General features: G+C 47.6%; 1 protein-coding gene across 4 annotated transcripts in view; it reads right to left on the reverse strand.

Annotated features, from left to right (window-relative positions):
• Positions 1-21,448, reverse strand: part of NHS (NHS actin remodeling regulator) — a 249,242-nt gene that overhangs the window by 48,062 nt on the left and 179,732 nt on the right. The window contains exon 1 of one of the 4 annotated variants that reach the window (XM_080603221.1): positions 673-12,322. The exons of 2 other annotated variants lie outside the window; for them this stretch is intronic. In XM_080603221.1, the coding sequence (XP_080459347.1) occupies positions 673-892 (220 nt within the window). In that variant the 5' untranslated portion in view covers positions 893-12,322. Of the gene's footprint in view, positions 1-524; positions 12,323-21,448 lie in introns of those variants that run through there. One more of the 4 variants, XM_080603222.1, reaches the window with a different exon arrangement.

Consider the following 21,448-nt stretch of genomic DNA (forward strand, 5'->3'; position numbering starts at 1 on the left):
ATTTCTATCAAAGCCAGCAACAGGGCAAGTGCAATGGAGGGTGCAGCACGCGAGTGGTTAATGCACGCCGCTAAGAAATCTATACGCATACGCTGCCTCTAACTGTCAGAACATCTTCTGTTGACATTTTCCATCCAGTTTCATTAGAATTAAAGCGCTCATAATAAAAACCCGGCAATCAAAGGAGAAGAAGCTGTCACCGAGGCAGGATGCATTTCCACCTGTACAGTTAACTAGAAGTCTGCTTGCCTCTTCCAAGCAGCATTAAATAGCATCCACTGCCGGCACAAATGCCAGCCGAGCCCCCCTCCATCCCTCCACCTGTGATATTAAAAGTCCAGCGCTGCCCGTGCAGGCAGCTTGGCAACCTCCGCATCTCCCTCCCCGGCGAGCCGCAGAAATGCTGCATGCTGAACTCTCTCCTTCACCGGCACGGATTCACGCTACGGACAAAAAAAAAACAAAAACAAAAACAAAAAAAACCCAAAACCCTCAAAACTACCCTGGGAAAACTTCAAACAAACCGGCAAGGCGTTTGGCAAACCCGAGGCGAACAAGCCGGAGTCGACCCCTCGGAGCGCACCGCGGGGAGGGCGAGGCGCGCTGCCCCCGGCTCGCCCCGAAGCACGGCTCCTGGGGAGCAGCCCTGCGGAAGGAAAGAAATCGCATTACCGCCGTGGCCTCCCTCCGCTCGGGGCCGAGAGCCATGCCGGGACTGCGGGTTTTTCCTCCAACTTGGCGGCGGGCCCCGGGAGGAAGGGGTTAACCATGACATCACCGACGCTGCCGCCTCCCTCTCCCCCCCCCCAGCCTCGATGCCTCCCCCGGGGGACCCAGCGGGACGGGCTCGGAGCCCCCCCGGAGCCCCCCGGGTGCTCAGCATCCCTGCCATGCCCCTCTTCGGTGTGCTGCATCCTCCTGGCGTCAGGACTGCAATCTCTCCCTTCTTCCTCTTTCTTTTTTTTAAATTTATTTTTTATTTTTTTTCCCTCCCTCTGAGCGTGACATCATCACACGCCAACAACTCCACTTCTCTCCAAAAAACAGGGCCCCGAGCACAGCTGCCTGGGACGCCTGGTCCCCAGCACCCTACTTTCCCTTCCTACAGCAGCGTAGGCACAGCGTGTGCCTCGGGGTGCCCGCCGTGCACCCACCGAGAGCGGTGCGGTGCATACCTGCATCCCCGTGTCTCTTACCGTATCAGCAAGCATCTCCGGGTCTCTTACCACACCGGCGATGCTGCAGAGGTACCAAATGCTGCTCAGGTAGCAGCATACCGCTGCATCTGCAAACACTCTCGTCCGTACGCCGCGTGCACACAACAGGCTGCATGCACCTCTACCCTCACTGCTAGGCTGGTTACAGGTGAGTGTTTGGTGCAGAGCTCCGAAAGCTTTACAGAAGTCACACGAGCCCACCCGAAAGGCGCAGCGGTATGCAATGCGTGTGGCGTACGGCGGTGCTGCCCTGCATGCCAGAACGCCTTGCTTGGGAGGCACTGCAGAAGTCTTTCAGCAGTGAAATCCCTGGCAGCCCTCTGAATTAGGAAAACGACGGTGCGCCAGGTCCCAAAGAAGACCTGTGCCGGAGACAGGGAGGCAGCGGGAAGTCCAAGGATGTCAGTTAAAGGACTGCCATGGGGTTTATTCACAATTCCCTCCCCTTCTCTCCTTCAGCAAAGTGTTTTGCCTGCAGACTGGCTAAGACATTTGTATCAAACACCAAGCCGCGGCTGAAAACCTGACTGACACCTTCTTCATCCAGCACAGAAGGACGTTACATACTCGGGAAAGACCAAGCGTTGTGGCCCTGGGACAGGATTTCCGTGGGAAGGAATCTCCCTCTCCATCTTTTAGTGAGTGCATGGCCCTGCAGGTCCCTTCCCCAAATGGCAGCTCGGTCAGCCTGCCCCTGGCACAGGCAGGGAAAAGCCCCAGACTCAGGAGGGATGGCTGTGGTGAGCAGGGATGCGGGGCCATCTTTGAAGCTCCTCCGGTACGAACCTTCAGATAAACACAGGAGAGCGAGTCCTCTGCCACCACTCATTAATCAAACCTCAGTTTTCTTACTGCTCTGATAGGTATATCACAGTCATTAGCAAAGGGGGATGCTATTTGCACATAGTAGCATCAATAACATCTCTGGAGTAACATCGATTATACATCATATACTAGATCAAAAGAGAAAAAGGCAGAAAATGCCAGTTCACCAGATACATCTCTGCATTCCCCTTCTAAATGAAGGAAGTGGTCAGTTCAGCTTATTAAGGAAAAAGGCAAACCCACTGTCTGTCCCCCACATCCCAAACCCTCAGTTTTTGAGTTCCCTGCCCACATAATTGCCAGAATAATTTGATTACTTTCTATATAATAAAGCCCCTACAAATTTTAAGTGGAAAAAAAATATAAAGGAGAAAACCAAATTAGTGCCATCCTCACCGAGGATAGCCAGGTAAAATTCAGCTATTGCACTTTCCACAGGGAAACAACCAGCTGGCCCTGTGGTGGTCCCTTGCCCTGGGGGAGGGAAGGGGCTTTGGTGGCTCTTCTGAGAAGACAAATCAGAGAGTAAAAGACAAATGGACATGTCCACAGGCAGTCTTTACTTTTTGGTTTTCTTTGGTTACCGAGACAATTTGTTTAGTGTTTCTGTTTTCTTTTCCAAGATCTGCTTCTCACAGGCCTACCAGCTCTCTAGAGTTCAAATGCATATATATGCATATATTTTTTTCCTCGAAGAAACCCTTGAACACTCCCTTCCCACTTCACTTTGGTTCTTCTGAGTGATGGCACTGGTTTAACCTGCATCCAGGAGCATTGGCAAGCTGCCAGTTGGTTACAATGGCTCTCGAACCCAACCAGATCCATGCTCGCTCCCGACTGTGAGATGTTTTTGCAGGAAAGCAAACAAAACCATTCTCCTAAGAAGGAACAGGCAAGCAAAGTGCAGGACTGGGGGTGGAAGGAACCCAACATAAATAAGCGAGGGCTCCTAAAACTCCCAATCAGAGGAAAAAATTCTTCCAGCCAGAAGAAACTGGAGCTTGCCCACCTCTCCCATCATTTCCTCTCCTATTACATTAATATTAATGAACAGTTTCACTTGGCAAATGCAGATTCTTTCAAGTATTTGGGTGACCGAGTTGAAGATCAGTGCCCAAATAAATGAGCACCAAACAGCAGCATTGCCTTAATGTATGCATTTCAGTGTACCTTGGGGTTTCTCCAAAGTAAATAGGGTAGAATATGCTCCATGTTGTATGAATTCTCCACTTGCCTTAGCAAATGCACCTCATTCAGGATTTCCAATAGCCTCTTTAATCTAGTACTATGCCTCCCACGAGCACAGTTTAGCAAATGTATTATGTCGTTTAAATGGGTGTTTCCCATTTAAGAATCATTCAGAGATGAGCCGAGAGTCCCGGACCACTTTTCTTCTTTGACCAATCTTTAAATGCAATCAAGTTTGGTAGCAGACCTGAAGAAGTTAGCAGATGAATGTCACACGTCTGAGTCCCCCGCTATTTTTAACATTACAGAACGCACCGAAAGGAAGAACTGAAAGTCCTCTTCTTTAATGACGTCCCTGCAATTTTCTAAAACATATAAATTTCAATACTCTTTCATTTTAATCCAAACTGTTACAAAGTGAATCAAGGTCATGGCTGTCTGTCACTTTTCCAAATTACTCTTGAGTAAAGGCTGCCCTCAGCCAAATAATATCAGCCTAAATAGGACCTCAGCCTCTCCTGTTTCATTATCCCAGGGAGGTTTAAATTTCAAAGCTGACTTGGACTACATAAAAGTTAGCTTTCAAGCAGAAGCAGTATGAATATTCTTCCCACCCCTCTATTTAACCTTCTCAAGGGAAGACGGAAGAAAGTAAGTCCCGGTACCAGTCCTGCTGACCTGAGACAAGATGACGAGGCAGAATAGTGCGGCACGCCTCTGAGAAGAAATCTCAATGCCGTGTTTTCATTGCCTGTTTTCCTTTCTGATCCACTTGACTGCACGGTACTCCACAAACAGGCCGCTCCAGCCTGCTGCTCCCCGCTCAGCAGAGCTGGCTGTCCTCGGCAATGTCATCAAGTCCAACCATCTCCTAACGCTACCAAGTCCCATCTCTAAAACATGTCCCTTAGTGCCATGTCCACACGTCTCTTGAACACCTCCAGGGATGGGGACTCCACCACTTCCCTGGGCAGTCCATCCCAATGCCTGATCAGCCTCTCCGTGAAGAAATTCTTCCTCATGTCCAACCCAAACCTGTCACAACTTGGACATGCCCGTCGTGTCACCTTTGCTGCATTTAATTCACTACTGCTGGATTTCATTTCCTCAGAAGGCAGTGGCCTCAATGACAGACACACACTTAACTTCAATCTCAAAGTCTTCACGCCAGGCTCCTTGTGGAGACCAATGTTGATTTTAACATTCCTTCTTTTGAAAGCTTTTACTACCCTTAGGGGCATAGCCCTCGCAGAGCTATTTCCTGCTTTGTTTACTTGTGTGCCTGATGGTTGTGTCGCTGGCCTGTCCCCGTCTCAACCCTGACGGTCGGACCAAGGGCACTGCTCTGTACCAACAGCCACCCACTGCAGCCCCACGAGGGAATGGGGGAGCAGGTCACAGGAGGGCCTGTCTCGCACCTCCCAGCTCCTCTTGATGTGGACACAGACCCCTGTTCTCACCCTCACTGAATATTATGATAAAACCAGAAACCATCACGTTGATCATCTGAAACACTGTGTTTCCCCGTTCCTTAAAAGGCTGCATAAAATAGCATGCATTTTTCTCAAACATCATAAATAATCATTTTTCAAGGCTATAACATCATTGACTTAGGGCCCTTTCAGAACAGCACCTCACAAAGCACAGCTCCTCTGCTTGCCATAAGTCAAGCCTTTGTTATGTTTAATTCTTTGTCCTATATACTGTAACTTCTAAGACCAGAATTAAGGCGCATCAGGTAGAAGATGAGCACTGTTGCTCCACCAGCCCGGACATGTGCACGTCATAGCAGACAAGCACCACGATGGTATCTCAGCTTCTGGATGAGCGCTGTGAGCCTTGCAAACACCATCCCAGCTGTCCCTCATGCTGCTCACCCTTCTCACCCTGCAGCCTCCTTCCAGGAGCTGTGCCTTGGCACCGGCCAGGCACCCACCCCGCAGCATTGGCCATTGAACCTTGCAGCATCCCCAAACATCACTCATTCCTAGATGAAAGAACACACAGCCCCAAAAAAAAGGACAAGAAACTGAATCCTGTCTCCGGCAAGCAAGCAGAGTGAGAAACCTGTATGCAATGAGCACAGATCAGGCTGCTTTGGGCCTTTCTTTTCAGTCCAGACTGCCAGAACTGGGTTTCCTGGAGCCGTAGCAGCCATGCAGGTTGGACCTAACAAGATAAAAGCTTCCATAGCCACATAAGGAGATTTTGAAACTGCTCTGCTCTTCCTTTGGCCAGTTTGTTTTGTTTCTAATGCAGATAATTTAAAAAATTGGAAGTATATTTGTAAATATCAGGAGGGCATGCGGTTATACTTTTCCTCCGCCTCAATTTCTGGGTTTAATTAGTCTGCTCTGTGTATTCTGGGGGACTCGCACAAGCACTTCAAGGCAGCACTTGTGCAGCACTGCAAATGTCACGCGCACACACACATACATACATACACGTATATGTACACACATCAACACCAGAGCGGGAGCCTTGCCTCTCTCCGTGGGGGCTGCCTGGCCAGGGACAGGCACCCAGCGCCCAGCAGAGGCCACCAGAGCCATGCCTGCTCACACCCTGTTTAGAAAAGGCCAGGTCCCAGATATGCCTTATGCGGCAGCATCTAAGTGTTACGGAGGTACTTGAAGATTACGCAGGTTTCCACTTTTTTTCCTCCCCTGATAACAGGGTTACAATTCCCACTTTACACTACTTTAAGGTCTCTGTAATAACCAGATGGACATTTTTGGACTTCTGTTCTTGTTGTTTGGCAGCTGAGCGACATAAATTATAAAATTATTTGGATTGACTCGAGATAACAACTCAGTAAATTTATTTTCTTCATAAATTCAAGATTTTTCATATCATCTTCACCTAGCAAAAACAGTATTCCTCTGGTCTGCAGGAGCACAGGGACCATAACACCTGACCTGGAGCACAGGAGACATGGATGCAAGTTCTCCTCTTCTCGAAGGGTGCAACGTTGTACCTTCTGCCCATGAGAGCAACACAGGAGTGTTGCATTGGTGTCCAATACTGGTGCTATCTTGTGTCAGATTTAAGTAATGAGAGGGAACAAAACTTCCTACTTACCAGAACATGATGATCCTTTCTGTTTTTATTAACGAGAATGTAAGGATCTGAAATGAAACTTGGATTGCCATGCAACCAAAAAAATAAAACTTTCAGCTGAATCTCTGGTCTTTCCCCAAATAGCGAGGTAAATGTTTACCCTGTTTGCTAATCCCTAAATCCTGCTGTGTTTCCTTGCTGCCCCGGGGTGGCACGGTGCGCAACCCCTGCTTTGGGAGAATTATGATGTGGCTTGCAAGTCTTACAATGATTATAGATGTTGCTATATATGTAAAAGGATGGATATATTTGCCTGGTCTTTCACCACCAGGAGCAGAATGGAAGTGTTTTATAGGAAGTGTGGTGGTGTAAGTGTTTTGGGTTCATAATGTACTTTTCACCCACAACCCCGTAATAAAGGTACGTTGGATAGGTGGCTCATTCATTTGTGGGTAATCCAGCAATGCCTCAGCTGCCATGCTACTTGGCACCAGCTAGAAAATAAGGATTGCAGAAGGGGATCCTCTCGTTCACCCTTACCAGCACATACTTAGACACTGGCTTTGTTTGTCTGAAGCCATAGGTGACTGTGCCAGAGTTCACAGAAGAACCAAGTCCTGAGTTATATGAGTTTTATGCTGCAGCTATATTATGTCCATTGCTTTCACTATCATTTCCAGCCTTCCCCGTCTCTTTTCACAAGATTTTCTTCTTGTTTGTGTCAGGAGAACTACTGATTATGTCATAAATATTGATGTTTGACTTAATATATTTTGCTTTAAGCCTGGCAACTCTCCATTTCAGCGTGCCAGGGCTTTGCTTTTCTAACAGTCAGAGATACAATTGTTGTAGTACAGATTAATAAGCTTGGAAGGGCTGGAAGTTTAAGATGAATGGAAATACAAGTCACACTCAAGTAACCTACTGCCAAAAATAGTAACCATGTCATTGTCCTAACACAACTTGCATCTCCGAAAAGCCTGCAAACCATCTAGTGAGAACTGCCCTGTTCTGACCCGTTAAAACAGGGCAGAACTGCAGTATCTTATACTATTTGTTGTGTGCTTTGGAGCAATGATCTACCCACAAACCACAACCACAACCCAGTGAGCTATCTCTCCGTACAGACTGCATTGGTTCAAATCACTATTACTTATCTAATAATTAATATTGCTTGATTGAAAAAGATGGAGGAGTCTGAATTTCAGTACCATGCTTTCAGCACTGCCTTCCTGCTTTGATATTGAGTTAAACCCTGAAGATATTTCTGCTGAATTTTACCGACAAATTACATTCATCATCTACATGCCTGTCTTGTCAGAGCATGAGATGTGATACATATTAAAGTGCGACACGCAGTTTTCCTGTTAGCATATTTAGCACACACCACTCTTACATACTGTGCTTGATTTCCCAAAATTCAAACCAAGGCGTTTAGTAACCCTCAGGGAGAAGCCAAGCCGCAGGATTAGTGACCTCTATAAGCAATGACCACAAAAACAGGACTCAAAGCGGAATTATCCCCCAGTGAGTTTGCCATCTGTTGCCCCAAGAGAACCACCCCAATTCCTGTCAACAAGCTCCGAATGTAAACGGATCGTGGGAAGGCTGTGTTTATCCCTCTGCATCCGTTTTCTTCATCGGTCAGCTAAGGAGGGGCCGATAACCATTTGCCCTGACTCTGTGAGCTAGCTGTGCTGTTTGGTGGTATGATCAGGAGGACACCTGCCTGTGAGTGCAGGAGTCAGCAACAGTCAGCCTGCAGTTTGTCCCTTCGCTACAGAGGGCAGCTCCGGAGGTGGCCATGGCCATGGTCAGGGTGGAAAACAGCCTGGAGAAGATCTGCGTAACCCTGTATTTCTCAATCTACCATAGTTGGCTACGTCTCTTTAAAATCTATATCTCCATGATGCTTGTGTTGCTGGAAAAAAGGTATCGGGGCTGTTCCCAGGTGTGGGCTGTGTGCTCAGAGGCAGATTTTGGAGGTGGAGGAGGCCAGAGGCGGTGTGGGACGTAAAAGGGACCTCCGCAATGCATGCAGCCCTACATAATTCGATTTCCCGTATTTTAAAACACTTAATCCTTCTGTTTGCTTTTTACATCTGGGGAACAATGTGCAGTGGAATTCCAGCTGAATGCTGGAAATGAGAGAAAATTCATCTATTACAGAAATCGGCCTTCCAGACTGAAAGCAAGGGGAAGAAAGCACCTGGGCATGTGTCTTTGGGGGACAAGGTGTCTCTTCTATCAAGCTTTGACCGCTTGCTGCTTTTAGCTCAAAAAATAGCTTAGAAGCCAGGTGCTTCTTTTACAGACAAGGTGACTTAAGCTGAACATGTCATGGGAAATGGAGACAGTCCGTGGCAAAGCAGTCTCAGTGAGAGGCCACCACAGTCACCTCCAGACGGACACTGTTCAATGGTGAAATCCTGTCCTGCTGGCAGCCGGTGGCACCCAGGCAAGGCCTACTAAGGGTGGCACTGAGGGGCATTGGGTATCAACATCAGCATCCATCCATGACCCACCTGGCCCAAAAGTCTGTGAGCTGCTGCTTGTTTACTTGCTCTTTCCGTGGTGGCATGCCTGCTGCCAGGCAGGGCCTGGGAGGCCAAAGATGTTGGGGCTCCTACCTCATTTAGTTTCTGATACATCGAATGTTTGACTGTATGCTAAAAATGCTTTGTCTGGAAGATGCAACACTCTTTGGGCAGGCTGGTGGCTGAGGTGGATGTGGGTGACAGCAGTGCAATAAGCACTGGTGGTAATCCTCTTTGTGAATCAGTCTTTAAAAAGCAAAAAACAAAATGTTTTCAGAGAGCCATGTGACACCATGACAACATGCAAGGGAATGACAGAGTGCAAATATTTTCCACGAGTTTCATTAGACAGCTCTGAATTTTGTGGAAACGCTGATGGGCCAAAGGAAAAGCCCAAGTGTCATTTAATTTTGAATGAGGCAAAAGTAATGCCTTGTACGGAACATGACAGCTTGATAGTCTGATTGGCCCCTTTTCCTTCGTCAAGGATCAGCTACCAAAGGCAGTAGCCAGAATAAAGCACATGACAAACACAAGGAACCAGAAAGGCGGAGAGATTTTATGATCAAATATTTACAAGGGAGGGTGGAAGCTGTGGGGAGGGAAGGGAGGATGTATATGGAGTGCATAAAGCAAATGGTGCGGAAGAGACAGACGGGAGATATGGAACTGCCTGACGTGAAGCCAAAACCCAGGCCAATGGGGAGAAGTGACCCACCCCCATCACTTAGTCACAACAGTTTGCAACTGGAAGTCATCCCAACAATTTGTTTCAATTCTTTACTCAACTACATTGCTATTTGATAGGAAAATAGCTTCTCCCTATTAGCGTCTAAGAGACCTGGCTAAATTCCTATTCATAGTAAATCTGGGACTTATTTTATTACAGTCCTTCCTTGGTCATTGCACCCTTGAAAAAATACAACGCCAAAAGCTACAAAGAGAGTATTAGCTCATACAGACCTAATGTCTTTTGATTTGATATTGGCAACAGCGATCGAAGTTGGTTAGATAAATTTGGTTAGGCTTCTCCGTTTGCAAATGAGTAGGGCTGCGGACAACTTAGCTGCTTTTCTGTTTCTGCCCTTCCTGCATTTGCAAATGCTGCTTTGGTTGACTTAACACGGGTCAATACCTGCCGTGGGATGGATACACGCAGAGCTGAGCCAGCTCTTGGTCCGGAGCTCCAGCCGCCTACCGCATCAGCTTTGCAAGGCTCCTGCACAGCGTCCGTGCGGCAGACACACAAGATACCAGGAATGGGAATTAAAGAAGGCAAAATCATTTCTCTTTGGCAGCAGTTAAAATCTGCTTCCCCGTTCCTTTGAAAAACACTTCTCACCAAAGCTTCCTGTTCGAACAAACCCAGCGCACGGTGCAGTGGATCGGTCACAGGCATCTTTGTTCTGCACCCACGCAAAATTACAAGCGACACTTGGCTTCCACTGCCAGCCAGACATCAAGCAGAGTTGTGCCCCTAACTTACAGTTTACTTCAAGCCATTGCTGGCTTTTTAGGGATCAAAGAGAAGGTGGGTAACAGGAGGAGTTCAGAAGAAGACCAGGAACAAAACTACAGTTTAGTCATACGTGCCTTTGACTGCTTAATGTTTGCTTATTAATTTCCTGAGGAGACCGGCTCCAGGGGCTCAGCCAGGCCGGGGCATGAAGCAGAGCTGGGATGCAGAGCACGCTGCCAGTGTCACAGCCCTGAACCAGGACATTTGCAGAGGGCACAGAGTTTGGGTTTCGCTTGTTATCACCACCTGGACCCTCTTCCAGAGGCAGCCCCCTGTGGACCGGCACGGCCTGGCCCAGCCAGCTACAGCCGCCTTGCAGCCAGCTGGGCCCCCCGCCCCTCGCCGCGGGGTCTCCAGTTTACAACTCTCACAAACGAGTTCATTTCCCCTCATTAGCTCTCACACGCAGCCACCGCTCCTCTGAACTACCTACTTCTCTGCCCCCCAGCCCCCGGGGACCCGCTGGGGCCAGAGGAGCCCTTCTGGAAAGGAGCGGGCGGCTGCCCAAAGGAGCAGAACGAAGGGGGCCTCCCTAGGCCGGACACGGCACTCGCAGAACGGATGGGGAAGAGGATTAAATCAGTGGAGAAACTTATAAAGCAGAAATCTGAGCAGCTCCATTTTTCTGGGATAATTGCTTTCAGCAGGTTTCTTATTTGATACAAGCCTCGGCCAAAGTGGTATTACAAACTATTGATCTCATGCTTGCAAATTCAGTTTACTCCTCTCCCTCCATCCCAGGCCTCTAATTTTCTTGCTTCCCTTAGCAGCCCAGTAAGTTCTCCAGCTGGCAGCCGAGACCCCAGGCTTTCCCCACCATCAAGTATTTCTCCCAACACACAACAAAGCAACCTTTTTCACCCTAGAGTTCACGGCACTAGCAGTCCGGTTTGAAAACCTTCCTGCACCCTCTGTGCCAGGTGAACTTTTGGGCTGTCTCCTTGACACTTCCGTTCGGCTCTCTGACATGCACAAGGCTCCTGGCCTAACCCCTGTGTCCCTGTGTATTTCCCTTCAGTCGGGGGTTTCTCTCCCTCTCATTCTGCCTGGTGGGATTTTCATACCCTAGGCTCTCACAGACATTTTCTCAAACAGCAGAACAAATAACCCCAGGCAGACGCACAGTTGGGGTAAGATTTGGCACACAGGTATTAAAATAGCATGTGCATTTCTCTCCAAAAAACAGCACAGAAGATGCAATAACATCAAAGACTGACATAAAAACACAGAAAGTACAGTAAGCCGAAGGGAAAGGACTTTCACCCCTTTCCAGTACGTGAAGTACAGTGTGGAGAAGCATTTGCCGTCCACTGTAAAACTTCTGTTATGACCCTTGGCTAGTTAAATTGTTCCAAAATGACAAAAGCAAAAATAAATTCAACCATCACCACCATATGGATACATTCATTCCTGAGAGAGGGCATGTTCCAGTGATCAAGATGCTGGATAGCACGTGAAGAGATCTGGGCTCGGGTCCCAGCTCTCACAGAGGCTTTATATACGATCTTGAGCAAAGCACATAGGGTGGGATTCAGTTGCTTAAGCCAAGGTGTCTGGTACCATTTGAGATGCCCTAGGGTATCCCACACATCTGTACAGGGCTGGTAGATACAAAATAGGACCCTGGGGCAGCAGCTGGAGGCCAGGAAGGATTTAGATACCCATACTGCATCCTGTACTGCTTTCTGCATGTCTGCTAGAGATGCCTCATGTAACTTGTAGAGATGCTGTGCAGCTTCAAGGCTAGTGCACCAATTACCCACCTTTCCTGAACCCTAGTGTCCTGTATTGTCGACTATAAGCTACAATGATCACACAATCACAGGATGGTTGAGGTTGGAAAGGTCCTTTGGAGGTCATCTGGTCCAACCCTCCTCCACAAAAAGGGACATGTAGAGCAGGTTGTCCACAAAAATGACTGGAAAAGAGTATTTTAATTCCCCTCTGCCTGCAATAGTCTGCTTTTGTTTTTGTTTTTGTTTTTGTTTTTGTTTTTGTTTTTGTTTCTCCTCCAAGTGAAGAGTTTAAAGGTGAATATGCTCTAGCAGGATGCATGGGTGCAGTCAGGTTATGCCAGCCAGCTAGTCCACTCATACCAGGTTTCTGGGCTCTGTGCTGCAGCCCCTGTACTGGCTGCGAAAAGCTGTTGTCACCTCATGCAATGTAACAGCCCATTTCTTGCATTTGTCACTGCAATCATGCATTAGGCTTCATTATATGTGCGACGCATAAGCTAGAAAATCCTGTATGGTGATTGCATCGCAATGCATGACATTCTGCAGCATTTGCAATGTACAGCGATCTTACAGCCTCTTGGTATATATAATGTCACGGGCTGACCAGTCACCACATGGAGACGTTGCCCAAGTTCAGTGTGATGCCCCATGTAAGTGCTGGTCTCTTTTGCTGCTTTGTGAGGTGGGGCTCTCACAGCCACTCCCTACAACCCTCGTGCCAGGATCTGGCCATCCTGTGATGCTAGGGGAAGAGGGGACCAATGACCACAGCACCTTTAACGTGGTCCAGTTATTATACTGCACCAAAAGACAGACGCCCAGAAGAGGATGTATTAGGTTTATGTCCCCATTATTGATTTTGAAAAAGTAGCCGTAGCCTCAGTCATATTAGGTATTTCTGATATTTGAACAGCTTCATAGGTTAGGGATCCATCATGGCTCCTGCTGCTTGTATATTTGCTTGGTTGAGACGCCTGCTCTAAGTCTACCCCTCCACAATCTTCATGCCTTGGAAGAACGCTTTTAAAGCTGTTTTTTTCCCTGTCTGGTATGTTTTTGGAACAACTGCTGCCACATGTAACAATGTACTGCCCGCAACCATCATAACATCTATTATTCCAGCAAGTGACTGCACCTTGGTTAGACAGCAGAGCAATCAGAGAAACCCCATTCTCCATCCAAAGTCTGCAACATGCTCAGTGAAGTCTTCCCTGTGTGTCTTTACAGTGCTGGGCATACAACCCCCTCCCAAAAAAACACGTCCCTGTTGCTTCAGCGGTTTCCATCCATTCCCAGTAGTCTTTAAAGCACTGTCGTCTTTCATAATTAATCACAGAATCACAGAATCGTCCAGGTTGGAAGAGACCTCCAAGATCACCGAGTCCAACCTCTGACCTAACACTAACAAGTCCTCCACTAAACCATATCACTAAGCTCTACATCTAAATGCCTCTTAAAGACCTCCAGGGATGGTGACCCAACCACCTCCCTGGGCAGCCCATTCCAATGCCTAACAACCCTTTCAGTAAAGAAGTTCTTCCTAACATCCAACCTAAACCTCCCCTGGCGCAACTTTAGCCCATTCCCCCTCGTCCTGTCACCAGGCACGTGGGAGAATAGACCAACCCCCACCTCGCTACAGCCTCCTTTAAGGTACCTGTAGAGAGCGATAAGGTCGCCCCTGAGCCTCCTCTTCTCCAGGCTGAACAACCCCAGCTCCCTCAGCCGCTCCTCGTAAGCCTTGCTCTCCAGACCCCTCACCAGCTTCGTTGCCCTTCTCTAGACTCGCTTGAACACCTCACTGTGCTTCTTGTAGCGAGGGGCCCAAAACTGAACACAGTGCTCGAGGTGCGGCCTCACCAGAGCCGAGTACAGGGGCACAATCACTTCCCTAGACCTGCTGGCCACACTGCTTCTTATACAAGCCAGGATGCTGTTGGCCTTCTTGGCCACCTGAGCACACTGCTGGCTCACATTCAGCTGCCTATCAACCAGTACTCCCAGGTCCTTCTCTGCCAGGCAGCTTTCCAACCACTCATCTCCCAGCCTGTAGCGCTGCTTGGGGTTGTTGCGCCCCAAGTGCAGGACCCGGCACTTGGCCTTGTTGAACTTCATGCAGTTGACCTCGGCCCATCGCTCCAGCCTATCCAGATCCTCCTGCAGAGCCTTCCTACCCTCGAGCAGATCGACACACGCACCTAACTTGGTGTCATCTGCAAACTTACTGAGGGTGCACTCAATCCCCTCATCCAGATCATCGATAAAGATATTAAATCACCCAAGTCCAAATTGCCAGACAGTCTTCTGGGGAGTAAAAACTTCGGCAGCTGGGGTTGTTGGTGGCCAGAGGCCATTTGTGGAAAGTACAGCACAGACAGGGCATTAACTGTAACTAATTTACCACGCGCTCAAAAAGTGCTTTCTGTGCTGTAGAGAAATCATGACTGGGTGTCAGAGCCTGTCCCAAAGCCAGGGTGACTCCTACACCCCCTCCATCTCATGTCTGCTTTTTGGGGAGGAAGCTTGTGCCACACCTGGATTAAAAGATTCCGAGAATAATTGTGGTGAAGAACTGCTAGAGATTAAAAAACACTTCTGGGTCCCAACAGCAGGGCAAAGTGGAGCTCCCTTTGTCCTGCCCATGCCCTGTCAGGGGCTGCACAACTGCTGCCCTGCTACCGTGATGGAATTAATGCAAAATCCACTCTTACACCAGCTGCTACTGACTCTCTGCTATCCAACAGCAACCCAGATAGTTAGCAACAGCGGAGCAAAATATTAGATCGACCGTGTTTTTGAGGGACTTCATAACAAGCCAACAAAAGCAAGGACATTCAAAGCTCTCAGTTAAGCATAGCAAGAGGTCTCTGTGGAGCGTCAGATGACGAGAAACAGATTTGCTGCATTACATAGTCATGTCAAAGGGTTGTGCTGGAGCATTAGCTGACGGCAAGCCTGAATTTCTTTGCACTTGCTGGCTTGAGCCAGACAGAGGACCCTGCAGCCTCGTGTTTCATGTTTTGCCTATCTTTTCCCCTAATTTCATTGTTCAAATTCTGATATGTCTCTTATGAATCTTATCTTACTCCAGGCTGATCCCACTGTTTTTGCGATGGGGATGACTTCAGCACCACCACTGGAGGAGTAAGGTCTCTCTTGTTGTGATTAAGGGTTGGTCCACAAATCCAATTAACTGAAAGACGTATTATTAATTTGTAGGTAGTCATGGTACAAACCCTTCATGGTAAATTGAGATGCAGTTCTTGCTTGGTTTGGAGCAAACTTGTTTCAAAGGCCATTGTTAATACAGGGGATTTGACCAGCACATGGTATTTCTCTCTGGCCATTTTGTGTAATTTCCCAGGAGGACTCACTATTCCATAACAAAAGTAGGTTTAGCCAGGAAGCACCGTATTAATCAATTCCAAAATCCCTATTTATTCTGGAATACAGTCCACTAAGACAGCTGTTCCAGAGCAGCTATCGTTAGAGTGCAGCTACGTTCACTCTGTTCACCCCACTTCCCCAGGGGGACAGAACCTGTCCAATTCATGCTGCATCAGAAATGAACTGCTCAAGAAAAATAGCCCTGCCTGCCCATCCCAGAGCCTGCATCCCTTCAGTTTATTTTTTAAACTCACACCTTTGTTTAGTCTAGAATACGTTTCGCACATACACAAAGATTTAGAATTGGGCTCAGCTGAATCAAAGAAGTCCCTATTAAAGGAAACAAAAGTGGCTTCACAGATTGTTTCTAGTTAAGGGCACATCCACAACTGGCTTGCAATGGCTTAGCAAGTAATATCTGCAGAGATGCTCCAACATGTGCACTACCATACACACATTCATCCACACTGCAAGCAGTGTTACTTATAACTCAGGGAAAGACATTAAAACCGGAAAGTTTTAAGCTGAGCTAGATGGGGATCACTGAATACAGAGGTATGGGGAGGCAGCTCTGCTGATGGTGGGAAACTTGGTAATTCATCATAACTAGACCATGTCTGAATCTCTGCAAATCCTGTTTTTACCTGATTTAAGAGTGTGAGACATGTTTAGGTTGTATATTCCAGATCTGTGGGGGCCCTGGACATGGGTAGCAGGCATTGCACACTGTTACATACACAGACTCAACATGAATCCATTAACATCAGCAACAACATCCAGATCAGTAAGTTGCTTTCTGGAGCCACAAGACATAACTGTATTTGAGGAACTTTTAATGTACCATGATGCCAAGACTTATTTGCTTTTAACTATTAATTAATAGGGAGCCCCAAAGTTCAGGGGGATAAGGGGAATGGGACTATTTCTGTAAAAAACATACTCATAAAACAAAATGATGTTTTATAAGGCTTCATTCACGCTCTGTTTCATAAACCTGTCAAGGAGGAATTCTGTATTGACTTCAGTGAAATATTTCAGAGTGCCACTGGGAGGTGTTACTATATAGCAATAGCACCAGGCCAAGGAAAAGAGCTGGCTGTGGAGCTGTGTGGAATACAAGAGGACACATGCCTTATTTCCAGGACTATAAAAAAAAAGGGGGGGGGAAAGGAAGGGACATGGGGACAGGGACGGGGGCAGATGATTAACTCATTAACACTCGGATGGCTGACATTTTTGCCCTCAGATGCCATCCACTGACAATATTTTAAGATGACTGACTCTGGCCCCTGTGTTAAGCGATACATTATTGACCTCCCCTTTAATCCTGTTAGGATCAGCATTCCCCAGTAATACATTCGCACATGCATGCGTGCGTGCACACACAGGGGGAAACCCCAAAGGCTTCCACATTAGTGTAATCTTTACCAGGCATCAATAGATTTGACACTAACGAGGTTGAACAACAAAACAAAAACCTATCCCGCCGATCCTCCAAGTTACGGAGAAACTGCTGAACGAGCGAACTGCCTAGCTCAACAAATCATGCCTCACGCTGCGGCTCGCGCTCTCTCCCTCTCTCCTGCAATCTTCCTCCCTCCAAGCATTTAGCTGGATCTCCCTTATTAAACTGATCATGCATCCAATGCAGAAATGTTTGACTGAATCTGCATGTTGCCTGGGGCCTTATCCATTTATTTATTTAATTTTGTCTTTCACTTGACAACAAAACAAAATCCTGCCCAGTCTGCACTTTTAGCAGACAAATGGAGCTATTTCTCCATGGTAGCAGCCGCGAACAAATCAGAAAGTGTTTTTACAGCCTTCCTCTGGGGATTTTTATCACTGAAGCGATCAGGTGATACCAGTGCTGTCGCTCAAACAGCAAAACAAACAAACAAAAAATAAAACAGAGGCCCCCCCCTGCTCCCACTGATGGTCTGCAAGGAGAGAAGGAAAAGGGAGAAGCAGCCACCAGGGACAGGGACCCCCTGGCTGGGGGATGTGAGGGCTGTGCGCTGCCCTGCTGCTGGGCCCAAATCTCCTGGGCACCCTCTGCGGAAAAACGTCCCGGCCGTGCGCTAAGGAAAAGATGATAAAAATGAAATATGCAGTGGCAGGCTTGCCAGCTTGCAAAGAAGCAAGGACAAACACTGAAATTTCCCTCGGTGCAGGGAGGCGAGCTGCCCCACAGCCCGCCCTGGGTGCACAGGTGGTTCAGGCCGGGAGTGGTTCAGGAGCGAGCCCGGACAGAGAGGGAGTAAAAGCGAGGCTAGCAAAATTTGCTAGCAAAAAAGAGATATGAAACAAACCAAAAATAAACAAAACACAAAACAAAACAAACAAGCAGCAACAAAAAAAATAAAACAAAGATGTGGTTAAAACCGGACGCTTCATCATGGTTTGTGGTCAGCATCTCGTTGCTGAGGGAGGTGATTCTCCCCCTCCACTCCTGTGAGACCCCACCTGGAGCACCACATCCAGCTCTGGGGCCCCCAGCACAAGAAGGACATGGACGTATTTGAATCAGTCCAGAGGAGGGCCATGAGGATGATCAGAGGGCTGGAGCACCTCTCTTGTGGGGAAAGGCTGAGGGAGTTGTGGTTGTTCAGCCTGGAGAAGAGAAGGCCCCGGGGGAGACCTTACAGTGGCCTTCCAGTGCCTAAAGGGGGCTACAGGAAAGCTGGGGAGGGACTCTTGGTCAGGGAGTGTAGGGATAGGACAAGGGGGAATGGCTTTAAACTAAAAAGGGTAGGTTTGGATTAGATATTCAGAAAAAATTCTTCACTCAGAGGGTGGTAAGGCCCTGGCACAGGCTGCCCAGAGAAGCTGCGGATGCCCCATCCCTGGAGGTGCTCAAGGCCAGGCTGGATGGGGCTTTGGGCAGCCTGGTCTGTTGGGAGGTGTCCCTGCCCAGGGCAGGGGGCTGGAGTTACATGGTCTGTAAGGTCCCTTCCAGCCCAAACCATTCCGTGACTCTGTGCTTCTTGCTGTCCATCAGGCCGTGCCCAGTTAGCGCAGGCACCTGCCAAGTCAAGGGTGTCAGAAGCTGGCCACGGTTTGTCATCGCTGACCTGAGCACCAGGCCCGGCATTTCAATGCCAGGCACAGAAACCATAACAAAGAGGGAGGTGTGACCGGTGTCTCTCCATACTTCCTCAGATTTCTCACCAATTACCACCCCAATACTTTCAGCCTCTTAATTTCTGATCTCCATACACAGAGATGGTGCTGTTCAGAACAACAAAAAGTTGTTTTAGCTGAACAGCAGTCCTGCCCCAAACCCACTCACTGTTCAATAGGCTGCTCCATCACATAATGGTACCTACGATTTTATTACCAATGTGCAGCAACGTTCTCATGCAGGATTATTTTTTTTTTCATTTTCTGATGGACTGCAGTTGTTCTTAATAGATTTTTTAAAATAAAAACCATCACAACTGCCTCTTATGGTTCACCTGATATTACCATTGATAATAGTATTGATTATGGATTATGACAAATGGATTTGCCCCCCCAAAAAAAGAAAGAAAAAAAAAAAGGAAAAAGGATATTGAGAGAGATTTCAAAAAAAATTAAAATAACAACAGTGATCATAAAATAAGGTATTTTTTTTCTCCTTCTGGGCAACCAGAAAGGCACTGGCTAGTGTTCAACCTCACTAGTCAGGGTACCCACCTCAGTGATTACCAGAAAAGCTGAATGGCGTATCTCAAGACTGCAACGGGAACTGAAGCAGAGCAGGGTCGCTTAGATGTATTAAGACAGCCCAAACCACTAGCAGGTCTGGCTGTGACAGAGGCAGCAGCCTTGGAGAATGTGACCTACATAGGGGCTGCAGCCTTCCACCCTTCAGCGGCTTACACAGCCACAGCCATTCCTGAAAATACTTATAATTGCAGTACTCGCAGGATGCTCTGTCCCCCCCGCTTTGTGTGTAAGCCCTAGTACTGAGACGGAACAGACAGAAAAGCAGACCGAACATTTCTAGAGGTTTTTATCGAGGTATGACTTAAAAATGATCATTTTCATTAAAAAGTAAAAAAGGTAAATTAATTCATACATTTATTCCAATCTCCTGCTCTGATGCCAAGTCAGGCACAAAACAACATTTCCATCCAAAGCCAGTGTTTTTTCCATAAAAATAACCTCACAAATGGAAGGAAAAGGTTCTTTACATTTTATTTTCTCTAGGAAGTAATAATTTTTAAAGCGTCGATATACCTCCAGCCCTGTTTTTCCCTTAAAATGACCCCAAGCTGCATAGGAAAAATGTTTGCTCTCAGCGCTTGAACAAACCTCAGTGAATTAAGTTTTTGTTATTAATGGCAAGGCTGCTGTTTATCTGCAGAGAATCAAACCAGATGTGGAAAATAACTGTGGGTTTGGTGGCTCAACAGCTTGCCCTTCAACCTCAGGGAGGAAGCCCACCGGCAAAACCTGGTCGAGGTCACCAGCAGCCTGAAAGCCCTGGACATGCCTGTGTCTGCCTGTTGTGGCCATCAGCGCCTCATGAAGTTACCCACAGGGGACCGATGGCGATGAAATGAAGACCCCTGCAAGCACCCCAGAGGGAGAGCTGTGTGCTTCGGCACATCTGTGCCCTCCTTGGAGAAACCTTCCCATGGTGCAGCCAGCTGTGAGCTCGTGCAATCATTTAAGGTTAATTAAAATAAAATATATAAAAAAATCACAATTGCAATCTGAGAGAAAATACTGTGTTCAGTTCAATAATACAGGTTGTGTAAGGCATTTTGTCTTCCAGCAGAAAATCCTCCCAGACTGGAACGGTTGGGTACCTGGGAAGCGTGAACGTGGGGGTGCCGCGGTGGCCACAGCAGGATGCGTGCCACCACCCACCGGGAGCTGGGATGTTGCTGTCAGGCGGGGGGGACGCGCACAAAGTGCCCACAACAAGTACCCCAGGCAGGGAGTCCGGTCCCCAGGCAGGCGCAGACTCTCGAAGCACAAGAAATAAAACTCCCATGTGACCCCACAGTGGTGTTCCTGAATTTTAGCACAGGATCTGTGTCAGAAAATGCTTGCTTTGTTCCTTTTACATTTGTGTTGAAGACTTTTGCAGGAAGACTAACAAAACAAAACAAACCAAAACAAAACAAAACCCAAAACCCAAAACCCAAAACCTCCAACCACTCCTCAACATTTTCTGACCAGCTCTTTTTAATCACATTTTTGACCACTGAACCACAAGGATGCTGCATTCTTGAAGCTCTTTCCCTATTTATTTTCAGCCCATCCCAATAGATGCCTGCAGTATTAACCACAGAGCAAGTGCACAAGGGGGCTGAGCTCAGTTGGACGCTGTGCTGGAATAAAAACAACGGGGAATACTTTCTCTCACACCATCTCTGGCGCTCCTTCACTGAATCACAGCATAGCTGAGGTTGGAAGGGACCTCTAGGGGTCATCTGGTCCAAACCTCCCCTGCTCAAGCAGGGAGGCCTAGGGCAGGACCATGTCCAGGTGGCTTTTGAAGACCTCCAAGGAGGGAGAATCCACAAGAGACACCTTGCTTAGCATCTTGCAAACCTGAATAAATACCCTGTTGATCTAGCCATATTTATCAGACTATGCACGTTAAGAGTTAAAAAATGCATGCGCATTAAATATTGCTGCAGCACTGCAAGACAGGCACCTGCACGTGTAATGCAGATTTGCATGGGGCTGTCAGTGTGTACGTATGAAAGGAGGGCTGACTTACAAAATCAGGTTGCCTTTGTAATGCTGTGCACAGATCTCCTTCTCTCTCCTCCCTGGAGAAATCAGGATGTGAAGAAGCAAAGCTTTCTTCCTTCTTGATGTTTCCTAACTAGGCCAAATCACTTTGGAAGATGGCCAGAAGTTAATTTAATATTCACCGCTGACCTGTTTTATTCCTCTGAGGTTTCAGCAAAAAGTTGGGTGAAAGCCTTTTCCTCTGTTTGTCTGAGAGTGTGCCACCATTAACGCCAATCCCCG

This window comes from Anser brachyrhynchus, assembly GCF_964034855.1.
Source record: "Anser brachyrhynchus genome assembly, chromosome: 1".
In the NCBI taxonomy this organism is placed as follows: Eukaryota; Metazoa; Chordata; class Aves; order Anseriformes; family Anatidae; genus Anser; species Anser brachyrhynchus.